This window comes from Bombus impatiens, unplaced genomic scaffold, assembly GCF_000188095.3.
Source record: "Bombus impatiens unplaced genomic scaffold, BIMP_2.2 scf_0765, whole genome shotgun sequence".
Lineage (NCBI taxonomy): Eukaryota > Metazoa > Arthropoda > Insecta > Hymenoptera > Apidae > Bombus > Bombus impatiens.
Genome location: NT_177184.1, coordinates 472,967 through 485,694, shown reverse-complemented (window position 1 = coordinate 485,694; position 12,728 = coordinate 472,967). Strand labels below are relative to the sequence as shown.

The following is a 12,728-nucleotide window of genomic DNA, read 5'->3' as shown; positions in this document are numbered from 1 at the left end:
TATCTGCCAAGTCAGCTGTCAAGAGGTACTAAGATGTCTGGCCTCCTTTCTAAAAGCTGTTAAGTACTTACAAAGTTTCAGTAAGCTCGATACGATAACACTCGGTACGTTTCTAGTGAGAACGATACTACTCGATAATGCACTTGGACGGAACGTTAGACACTCCGCATGGAATGAGTATAGGAGTAATGTCAAATTGACAGACACTATTCCAATGAACCCTCGAAGTGAACTGTTTCACTGGAGACTAAACTAAAGTCGACAATATATCCTGCAGTATATCTTGTCTCTATAGTTAGATGCCTGCCGCCCCACCCATCCTTTAGCAAGAAACCACGCATCTCCTTCATAAAAAATTAATGATACATAATGCAACTTTATTGCACAATTGTTCGAGATGGCAGGTTCTACCATTTGGCATAAGTTCTATTCTGTCTTCAATTAACCACTGCTTTTCGTTACAGAAAATAAGTACGTGGTCGAACAGTCTGAAACACTTGAAGAACCAGTGCCATTCAGTATTTTATATATCATACGTTAAGAAATATGTGAAATGCAAACTATCAGATTCCACTGAAGTCGATGATAGGAAGTATAATTGTCGTGACTCGTGCTTGAAACTAAGCAATTATAATTTGAAATTGTTTTCTTGATCGTCCCTTCAGAAAAGGATAATAGAAGATTCAATCGATTTTGACTGACAACGCGTAAGAATTTTGGCGATCACAAGGACACGCGTTGGGATACCTTAGGGTACATCTCACACTTGCGATTATCTTATAGATTCGTTTATTTAGACCTATAAATAAAATTCCAAATCGTTCGATGCTTCGCAACACTTTCGCTACCTAAATCCAGGCGATGAAGCGATGAAACGATAAAACTACGTTTTATACTAGACACAGAGTAAACTTCAAAACATTCTAAAGATAGAATACACAAACATAATCTGTTGTAAGAGCATCGAATAAAATCATGAAATATTCATTCGATTTCTAGCAATGAATTCAAGCTTTGCGGATTATTAAGCTCACATTGTTTATAGAAATTTGCAATCTAATTTAATTGACTGTTAAAGTTCTTTTATGTTTCTGTTGGATACGCTCACTTGTTGTGCTTCTTCGATAGCAACAACAGAGTCGAGATATCTCACTTTACTAATTCATTACTAATTCATAATTCTTCATGAAAGAAAATCAAACAACGCTTTACACTTTACCGAATCTTTTTGTGTAAAATTGTCCTCATAAGACCGCTCATGCGCATTATTTTTTTGCTAAATGAATCATTTTTTATGGTATATGATGTCAAAAATTATTATAGCCTTGTAGTAATGCGATTATGTGCATGAACATATTTTATATGCATAAGATCTTCTAATCTGTAATCGTGTGAAATAAAAATAAGAATGAAATAACGAAAAGTAATCGATTGGAAAACTGATGGAAATAGAAGAAGTAATGACTTACTGTGAACGTGTAAAATCCTTCCGGTATCGGTTGACCACCAAACTTAATGCTGAGAGTATAATCGCCAGCATCCGCCACAGTATAATAAATGTTCACCGTGCCATCGCCATTATCTTCGATATCGATGTCCACCACCTCACTGAAAGATAGCATACACAATAAAAAGAGGATTGTCATACGTGTTAAAATTGAGAGGAAATTTTTTAAATATCAAGACCTTTGTCTTTTTCTTCATTGATTCATACCTATCGTTAAAAATGTATCATGAGTTCTGACAAAAGAATTTGTATGCAACCAATTCGGTATACTTGTTCCTATTGTCACTGTAGGAACAGATTAATGATCATGCGTGTAAATCAAGAATAACGAAAATAATGGTAAATTGATGAGATGGGATAAAATCATAAAAAAAATTCCTGAAAAATGTCTGTCCCACATGATCGGTCAAATATAACTTTTCTACAATTTTTCACAGATTTCTACTTTAATCTTGTCCTTTTTTCTCTCGTTATCTGTTACATTTCGCTAAAATAACTTGGACGTTCTAGCAGATTTTAAAAATTTCATCATGACCCCGATATTTATTTTTGAATCGTAAATTTATTGATGTTGAGTCTTTTGATACGGCTTACCAACTCCCCGTCTCGTTGGTATGTAAGCTATATTTATAGAGTCGCCAACGTTCCTTCTGATGCCTCGTAAAACGGCAGTAACACATGCAAAAAAGTTTTTCATGAACGAGATTTCCATTGTACACGAGTATTTCATTCTACATTGCATTGTTCCTATGTCACACTCTATATATATGCATATTTTATAATACACTCAAGCTAACAGTCAAACTGTACGTACTTGCTCATATTTCTTATCGCTAAAATGTTTATACAAGCATCTTGTAACACTATAGAGAAAATTAAGAAATTAAAACTTGAAGAATTTGAAGACTATCATGGGTGAAGCTATGTTTTAATGTTATCGTCTTCTAATTGTCAAGAAATAAAAGCAATACAGAATAAAGATAATCAGAAGAGATTTCCCTGTTCATAATACATCGAACTTTCATTGAGTTTCATTATATTTAGAATACATACATATGTATATATGTCGAGGAGAATTCTATAATTTTTATGTCTAATCATGTACACAATGTGCAAAATGAGTTAATTCAAGATAGCGCTCATGTAAAACGTCAATAATGAAACGCGATATATTAATGTTTCTATTGGCAATTAGAGATGTCAAGACCGGCATTTCTGCTATTACTTTAAATGACACTAGCCACTACTTTGTGCCAAAACGTAAATCGTTTATTTACTAAGGCGATAGCATGTCGGATAAATGCCAATATTTCAAACACAAGGGATTCTTCGAGAGTTTCGTGACTGACTAATATTTACTCGCCGTCAACATCAACCGGATGATTAATGTTCACTTGATAATAAATGCATCTATATGATTTCTATAAAGTAAATATTAACGAAACAAACGAACGATTGTTAAAACTATCGCGTAGAAATGATGCAGTTCTTTCCAACGAATAGAAATACGATAATGCTCATCTCAATTCCAATAGAGTTATTTTTGTCTAAATTCGAACGATTCAGCCTCAACACTCTTCGTTGATCGAACCATTTATTTCGAAAGTGATGTAAGTCCATCTTCCTTTATTTCCAGATATTCAATTGTTCGCGTTTTCATCTATTGAAAAATCCACGTCTTTCCGTGCTTAAATATACACCGCTTCTAAAATAAATGATTATGCAGTTTAATTTATTAACGAATTTTCGTTCAAATAAATAATTTCAATTAGAAGTTGATTGAAACAAAGTGAAAATGTTTAAAAAGATTTAAATTGCGAATTGCTTATAAATAAAAAGTTCACGTGAATGTATGCATTATGTAAATTCCTCGTTTCCTGAATTTTTTCAGAAAATGGGCTTGCACCATTTCTAAAATAAACGATCCGATTATTCTAAATGGAAATTCGCTTACCTTCCAGAAGTAGATCGTATGCGACAGGTCACTGCACCACGTCCTGCATTTTCGGTATCCACGGTGATACAGTACTCTTCACCCTGAGCCAAAGTACGTTGAATACCCTCTTTGATTTTACATTTTTCAGCTCTGCCGGTGGACAAGCTCTGAACGTTTATTGGGCATCCTGGTATTTCTTTGTCGCCGTATTTAACGTTGACCTTGTAACGACCGCAATCATCGGGCAAATAGGTCGCCTTATATTTCCCGTCTCCAAGATCCTGAATTTCGACCTTACGAGGCACCTGATCTGGTCCCTAGACGCAATTTAATATTAAGATTCAAGAAAACTAATTGTCAGTTTAAATGTGCTTCAAATTATACAGGTCGTTTTCTTTATTCGGGTGACTAAAATTGTCAAGAAAGTGTTTTTATATGTTATAAAAATTGTTACAAAGAGGTACGATATTTGGCATAAATAATTTTCTTCTCGACAGAATAACGAAGGATATTTCAATGTGAAGATAATGTTTTTTAACGAAATCTTGTATTTTCTTATTCATAACACGATATATTTTGTTGAAACTACTTCAAGATGTATAGTTCTTCTAACGTCACCTTGAAGCTATTGTACGCGGGATTGCAAATCTCATTTAAAAAGTTACATTCAATTTACTTGTTCAAATTTGAGTATCCTTATACTCCGTGTTATCACATCGTTTTCTATATTATTTTTAAGAACCTTTCTTGAAAGATTTAAAGAATAGCTATCATTGATTCTAAAGTAAGATAGTCCTAAGATAATACGATTTCGTAAGACTGTTAGATAAGATTAATTAACACGTTATTCACTCCATTTATGGTCCCAATTTTGATTTATAAAAATGTGATGTAACGGAAACTGGAACAAAATGCAAATGTTATTAGAGAAGGCGCGCATGAAAAAGCTTGAACGTATTAAGCGAGTGATATGTAACGTAATATAAACTGTAAATGAAGATATAATCTGAAGCTATGCAAAGTGGAGAGACATGGATAAAACAACAATAAATAACAATAAATAACACAGGCGGTATAACATTGATTTATTACTTACCAATACTTGAACCTCCAGATCACCGTAACCAGCTTCGGAGGTGTCTACTACGAAATCAACGGGAAAAGATGCGGTACAAACAGGTGCCACACCAAGTCCCGTGACAGAAACCTTATTTGGCTCTACAGTGGGCAGAACTTTCGGTTTGAAAGGACTTCCTGGAATATCTTCTCCATCGAAAATAACTCCAACTTGCAGATCACTGTCAGGAGATGGTGGTTGATATGTAACTTCGAATAATCCATTTCCACAGTTTTTGATTATTGGTTTCTGAACTCGTCCTTTGTTGGTCTTCAGAGTGACATTCAATTGTGCTGGATTGCACTTGGAGGTATTCACCATGAACTTCGTCGATATATTTTCTCTTACTACTTTCAAGCCTTCGCCGTAGGCAGTCACGTTGTTCGCTTGCATGTCGTCCACGACTTGGACTTGGAAAGGAGACCCAGGAATGTGTTGCTCGGCAAATTTGATGGATATTTCGTAGTCACCCGGCGACGGTGGAAAATACTCTACTGTGCAATAGCCATCGTCGTTTCCTTTGCAAGTCACCTGCGCGTAGTCGTTGCCTTCCATTAATAGAGATAATCCGCCATTTCCAGCATCTAAACATTTACAAATCATTTTATGCTATCTAATTATATAGTTATAAATTAATTCGACTAAGTAGTAGAGTCGAAAACTAATTTAAATATGACAAATTAATTCAACTAACGAAGCAAGTAAGCAGAAGAGAGAATCATCACAGAGATAAAAGACAATGTAGTTAGGAGATGTTTATCTTTGGTCGATTAAGTTATATAAATTTGAAAAATGTGTAAATGCAACTAATTAAGTTCTATTGAAATTCCCTTCTATGTTCCAGAGACGGCGCCATTGGATTACCATAGACAGTCGATCGAGAACCGAGGAACAAATATTTTCAATCAAAATTAACTTTTTTCTGTATGAAGATAACATAAAGAAGCTTCCAAAGCTAATGTATGGACATGTATGTGTAAGTGCATAGCCACAAAAGCGAAATTACTTTGTCACCAACTCGATACTACTCGTACAGGTAAATCAGTAAAATTTGCTCGTTTTGTCTCTGAAAATTTTACCTTTCGTTTCTACGACGAACGTGTTGTACTTATTCACGAATCCTTTTTTCAAACCTGGTCCGTACGCTTTACATTTGCTAGGATCGCTATGGTATTTAACGTTAACTGTAAAGGGTGAACCGGGAACTGGAATGTTGTCATAACGTATGTCTATAGTATGAGGTCCTTCTTCAAATGGCTTGTAACTGACGCAATAAGTTCCGTCCCTTTGTAAAGCAATCACTTTCTCAGTCGTATTGCCACTGGGATTGTTAATTATGCAGGAAAGTTTGTCATGATCGTTCTTCGCCTTTGGAAGCGCTCGAGCATCCACTGTGAACTCCGTTGCACGATTTACGCATGGGCCTGAAATTTGCCAAAAATATATTATTACAATACGTATATTTATTATGTATAATTTAACAGATTAAGAAAAGTTGCAGTTTTTTGAAATTTCGTGACAAACATTCGTGAACTATTTACACAAGTGTGTAGGATAATTCAATACTTATAGAAATAAAAATGGATAATAGTAATCGGAAATATAGGCTTAAATAGTTAGAAGCTATATTTATAGCTTCCTGTATGTATCTTGAAACATATGAAAAATATAAAACACAACTTCTAAAAAAGATATTAACAACAAACGTGGCGCACTAAACAATGCACAGGTGTCCGCTGCCTGTAACTTATAAACAGTGTAATTGCTCGGAAGGAGATTTGGATCGAATTCGCAAATATAAAAAATTCCTTTTATACAAAATTCCGGAATTTTTCATAACAAAAAAGGGCCTGACTCGTATGTATTCGACAAAAGTGTATCTGATAGAAATCCTAAGCAATTACATATTCGTTTGCTATATTTTCGATGGAAAAGAATATCCTTGGTATTCATATATGATTTAAACAATAAATTATAATTATAATTTATAGAAAATATCTCAATATAATGAATTTCTCTAATAAGCAACAAAAAAAATTCAAAATACCACAAAGCATGCATACAGTGCACTTTTTATGTATCAAACTGTGTAATGTGCATCTCTGTCATAAGTTGCAGCATAAACACTATCACAAAATCGATGAACAAACAAAAATACCCAAAATTACGTTGGATAATAATTTGGATGAAATACATTTCGATGATTCACCTTTATCTTAGATAAAAGACGCACGAATTCTTTACGATTAATAATACTCTTGATTTATTATTATCAATTAAGAAAGACTGTTGTTTGGAAAGATAGTCGCAAATTTTCAAGGAGAGAAAGAAGAAAACTGAGAAAGAAACTACGTTCCTAAAAATGTAGGTAATATTATGTCTAACAACAACAGATTTAATAATAATGAAAAAGCTCATTTAGATGAAACGTAAAATTGTCATAGGCTTAAAAGAATTAAAACATCATTCATCGTTGTTTTGGTAAAAGAAAATTTCTTCGAAATATACTTCATCCGTCTCACCATCCACCTAATATGTACCTACGTTATAGCACACTACACACGCAAAAGAAAACACCCGGAACACTCCTGCTGTTAATAAAAGCGGAACCTTGCAAAAGCACGACAAACGATACCGTTTGGTTGAATGCCGGTCCCAGTGACTTTTATCTTCGACACATCGACGTCTTTTACAACGATCGCCTGGAAAGGCGAGCCAGGAATATGCTTCTCGTTGAAGGTAATATTGATACCATAATCGCCAACTTCCGTAGGTAAGTACGCAACGGAACACGTTCCATCGCCATTATCTCGACAATTAATGGCAGCTTCGCAGGGACCTTCGACCGTCACACCGAGATTGCCTTGTCCAGCTCCGCGAGTATCGATCACGAACTCAGCCGGTTTGTTTATTATTCCATGGGTTAAACCTGGCCCAGAAGCTCGGACCTTTTCAGGATCCGAGCCATGCACGCAGGTCAATCGATACGGCTGGTTGGATATTGGCACTCCGCCGAAACTAATCCCCAACAGATATTCGCCTAGTTCTGTCGGCGTAAAATTCACGAGATAGCCTTCGCGAATTGGTATCACGTGCGCCTTGATACGGTTGCCCGAAGGTGCGGTTATCGTCACCTGAAAGTCCGCTGGCTTGCCTGCGTCCTGAGTTATCACGAGGAACTGCTGCAAGCTGTTCACTGGAGCCGCTGTGACATGGATTTAGTTTCGAATTGTTTAGTTTTCTTCCCATTTTCTGCTCTACCTTTTGTCTTTCTTAATTACAAGTTTAAAATCGCATGCACCTTCCAAAGTGACTAGCGATCACGATGAGAGTAGTCAGTGGTGATAAAAACCAATATTCTTGAGAAAGGCCAGATCTCTTTTGCAAAGTCTTGCTCTGTAGTGTGTGTTTTTTTTTTTTTGTGAATTCGTGAAGTCATGCTATGCTCTTTTCATACCGTACTTACTTGGAACGGATAAATAGCATGTGATTGATAGAGTTTCGTTTGGTTAAGTGGAAATAGACGACCTGCATAGACCGACGTAAACGTTACGATCGCTTACTAACTCGCTTAGATTTCTTATTCGCCTCGCTCAGAGATTTTTCCCTAGTCTTTAAGAAATCTTAGATACGAGCATCGAATTCACGATATGAACATTTACAAAACTATAAAGATAGGGCGATGAGTGTAGCCGAAAAAGATATGCGTGGCCTATGTCATCCTGCGTTTGTCTGACTATGACACTCTCAATCTCCTGTAACGCTACTGTAAACAATTCTCTTTCAACCAGAGTGCTTCTCGAATTTATTATTTATAATAATAAATCGAAATCGTGCACTGTGTATAGCTCGTAGCGATACATTTTAAAGATTTAGAAACTTTGAGATTTTAGAGATTTTAATAATATTTGTAATTATTGAATTACAACGAATTAGACATAGGCGTAATAATAGGCATAATAAATGGGTAATTTTATACTTACTTTGAGCAAGACCTTCTACTTTAACCTCGGAGATATCGATATGCGATTCAACGTTCACTTTAATCGGACACTGAGGTGCATTCAAGCCTCCATAATTCAAATTTACGGAGCAAGTTCCTGGTTCTCGTGCTACGTAAGTGATAGTATGCGTGCCATCCTTGTTGTCCGAAAGTGAAAATGGAATTTCTTTGTTGTCAGAATCTTTTATGTTCACGCGAAGTTCACCTGGTCCAACTTCGCGACAATCGACGATAAAATGCGTTGGTATGTTCGACTTGACCCCTTTCTCGAGTCCGGGTCCGTATGCTGATAGCATAGCAACGTTTAAGGGTCCTTCTACCTTTACTCGATAAGGTGAGTGTTTCGTAGCTACGCCACCGTAAATAACCTACGAATATTATCATATAATTATTTAGTATCAATTTTATTTATATTTTTGTGTTCTAAATATGTATATAATTTATCTTCCTTATCCTAACAGTTAGATATATCTGTACTTCTAAGTACTTTCCAATATAACATTTATCATCGTCTTTATTCCCTGATATTTTCTATTTCGTAAAATTCCACCAATTTTTTGAGTTATAATTTGATATCGTAAAATCAAAGCGACGTACGAAATTCTTTATGAATCAGACCAATTCCGAAGAAATTTTTGGCCTTTTTCAAAAAACATTTAGCATCGATAAATTCTTATCTTATCTCGCGTATCAACTCGTCTTACGATTAAGCCATATTTTATAGAATATCGAAACGTTGCATCTGTCAAAATTTTCAATGCCTCACCATGATAACGTGATTTGATGCAGACGTAGGAGTATAGTGACATTGCACTGTGCCATCGTGATTATCCTCCAATCGAACGGGTACATCCTTTCCTTGAACATCTTGAACAACGACTTCCAACGGTGCTTGCCCAGCTTTCTTTACGTCCACTGTAAAATTCGTCGGTTTCCCAACAGGAAGAGTCTCCGCTTGAATTCCCGGACCGTACACTTCAACCTGCAAATCGTACTTTGTTAAATCACTCGTCTTTCATTCATTCAGTTCAACGAAACGATTTCAGAGCATCGAAGAAGCGAACTACAATATTCAAAAAATATCGGAACAAATAAGAATAATTAGCAAAATTTTAATTAACCCTCAATTAGCATCGTTGTAATAACAGAATTAACATAATCTTCGCTTCCTTAGTTCCACATATATTCTGTATTTTAATTGACAAGGTTTATCAATGGCCAACATATAGCGTATAAATTGAAATGAAATATTCCACAATTAAGAAACTTTAATCCAATGTAAACTGAATGGCCATATATCCAGCAATACCAATTGCGAATTAATAATTTAGGCATGAACGAACGATCGAACGAGCTTTGCTGGTGACTTTCTATGTCAAAGCAACGTTAAAGTCGATTAAAACAAAAAGAGTGCAATACTGTTATATTAGGACACGATCGAAAGCCAAAGGACCACGAATATATGAAAATCAGACCTTGTCAGGATCGAAGTCCCCTTTCGGCAAAATATTCACGATGTAGGGCGATTTCGGAATATCCTCGTTATCGCAACGAATGTGAACCGCGTATTGGCCTGGTGCAGTTGGTAAGTAGGATATGACGCCTGTTCCATCGCCGTTATCGTGACAGAAGATTTTCGCTTCCGAAGGTCCTTCGATCGCGAATCCAAGACCAGCGGTTTCTCTCTGTGTGTCTATAATGAACTTGGCTGTATGATCGACTATACCACCGTGAAGACCAGGACCATAAGCTCTGATCGCTGATTCCTTGTAAGGGCCAACGTTCACCTCGAACGGTGACTTGTAAATTTCTTTTCCGCCGTATGTTATCATCACCACGTATCGTCCCTCTTTCATCGGTGTGTAATTACACTTGTACGTTTTTTGGTCAATTTTAACCATACTGGAAAAAAATATATATATAAGTGGTGCTTCGAAGTCCATAAATCGGCCAAAGAATCAATTATAAAAATCAAAAGAAAAAAAGTCAATTAAGAGTATTAATTTACGAAGTCTTGCTGCTGTATATTCCTAATTGAACAATCAACTTTATTTCTTACACCATTTGAACCTCGAATTGCATCTGTAAAAGTGTAGAAACTTTCGATGCAAATGTACTCAGCTTGAATCTGTACATTGAACTCACGTACAATTTATGTTATATTAATTAATATGTCAACTTTTGTCGAGTGACATTTACAGCATAGAGCCTAAAGGTACTTCTATTATTACATAGAATTAAATTATATTTGTGGACGTTCAATATTAGCTGGAAATCACAGTCACTTTAGTTCCAATGCTCGATTCAATAATTATTAATAACCAATCGATTAAGTAGAAATTGATGTACAAATCTGTGTGTGAAATTTGTTTAGCTTTGTTCCGCGAAAGTTAAATCCATACAACTTCGATTAATTCGAAGCTCATAAAGAAATAAGCCTACCAAGTTGATTGGATGATCATGTTCGTTAGATTAAATACATCTTCTGTGTATCTTCTTCGTCACGAATTCTAATAAATAATTTTTAATCAAGATTTTATCAAAAAGATAAAATTGCTTACTGAACAGGTTGACTGACTCCTCCGGGACCAATAATTTTAACTCCAAGCACATCTTCACCGGCATCCTTTGTGACGATAACGAAATCCACATTGTCGTGAGCACGAACTCCATTCGGTAATAATCCTCGTCCATAAGCTCTACATTTCTTAGCATCTGTCCCCGAACCTACGTTAACATTACAAGGACTGCCAGGTATCGATTTGCCAGCAAAAGACATCTTTATCGTATGTACCCCAATTTCGGTAGGGGTATATTCGCACCTCCATACTTCTGGTAGAGTTTGACGTAATTTGAAAGGTACGTTTAATCCCTACAAACCAGAATTCGTAACAGGTAGTTAGAATATATAATAAAAATCGCTTAATTAACAGAAAAATAAACTAATTCATACAATGATAATGCATATCCTTATTTAATAATATACCTCTTCGTCCAAGACTGTAACTACTGGTGCGCCACGTCCAGCAGTCTTCGTGAATATATCAAAGAAAGTAGGTTTGTTGACTAAGATTCCATCCGCCTGTAATCCTGGCCCACTTGCTATAATTTTGCTAGGATCAGCTGATGGTGTTTCTACATTCACCACGTATGGACTTTTTGGAATTTCTTTTCCGGCATACAGTATTTGTACTTTATGCGGTGATGGCGTCTTCGGAGTATATGACACGGAATAGGTGAGATTTTTGTCTCTGTTGAACTTGATATCAACCTTTAAGAAAGAAAAATTATTTAAATTAAATAAAATTAAATTTGATTATCAAGATAAGATTAATAAATTTAATTGCAATTAAAATACCATTTACTTAGGTTTATAAATTAAAATTCAAATAATATTCATATTCATTCTTTTCAATGATACAACCCATTGGCACATCTTAACGGAATATTCCGGTCTAAAATACCATTATTTTGGATATTTTTGTAAATCTATTTCCAAAGGAGTCATAAAACTTTCCCTATCAGTCTTTGGCATACAGATCTATCAGCACTTTATTTAATAACACGTAACTCGCGGAATTCTGATTATTCTCACTTGAAAAAATCGACGAATATCCTCCGATCGTTGATATATATGTGTGGCAAAGATCGATAAAAAGAGGCTAAAGGTTTTTTTAGAAAAAAATCCCAAATACCCAAACAAGCGGCATTCTGAATCAGAATAGCTGCTTAAAGCATAATCCTATAAAATCACGGATTGAATTAAAAGCCTATTTTAATTGATAGACCTGTGAGTATTTATTGGAAAGCTGTAGTTGTTAGAAGTATAATTTATACGAATGTACATTTATCCATGTTTCTCGTGTAGCAAAGCTTGTACGTGCCAACGTGTGATTGACTGACTAACAATTGAACTAATCGTGCCAAAATTAGAATCTCCATTCTATTCTTATTATCTTAATTGCTTGTATCTGAAACATTTCGCTGTATAAATTAAGCAACTCCTTCTTCCAATTTTACACATAAACATATATTTTAAAGAATTCTTTCATTTCACACGATATATCAGATTTATGACGAATAAGCGTGTTATATTAATTCTATTAGTGTAAATCTATTTATTCGTAATGTTATTAGTAACTATGAAATCTAATCTAATGTAAGA

At 35.2% G+C, this 12,728-nt stretch overlaps 1 protein-coding gene across 5 annotated transcripts in view; it reads right to left on the bottom strand.

The window, feature by feature from the left end:
- LOC100747901 (filamin-A) overlaps window positions 1-12,728 on the bottom strand; it is a 51,480-nt gene that overhangs the window by 24,747 nt on the left and 14,005 nt on the right. For 2 of the 5 annotated variants that reach the window (XM_024370427.2, XM_033323059.1), the window contains 10 exons: window positions 11,550-11,834; window positions 11,125-11,435; window positions 10,039-10,465; window positions 9,330-9,545; window positions 8,544-8,931; window positions 7,196-7,765; window positions 5,640-5,984; window positions 4,540-5,144; window positions 3,462-3,760; window positions 1,470-1,608 (listed from right to left, as the gene is read on the bottom strand). In XM_024370427.2, coding sequence (XP_024226195.1) covers window positions 1,470-1,608; window positions 3,462-3,760; window positions 4,540-5,144; window positions 5,640-5,984; window positions 7,196-7,765; window positions 8,544-8,931; window positions 9,330-9,545; window positions 10,039-10,465; window positions 11,125-11,435; window positions 11,550-11,834 — 3,585 coding nt within the window. Of the gene's footprint in view, window positions 1-71; window positions 226-1,469; window positions 1,609-3,461; window positions 3,761-4,539; window positions 5,145-5,639; window positions 5,985-7,195; window positions 7,766-8,543; window positions 8,932-9,329; window positions 9,546-10,038; window positions 10,466-11,124; window positions 11,436-11,549; window positions 11,835-12,728 lie in introns of those variants that run through there. The other 3 variants (XM_033323060.1, XM_033323061.1, XM_024370432.2) reach the window with 2 other exon arrangements.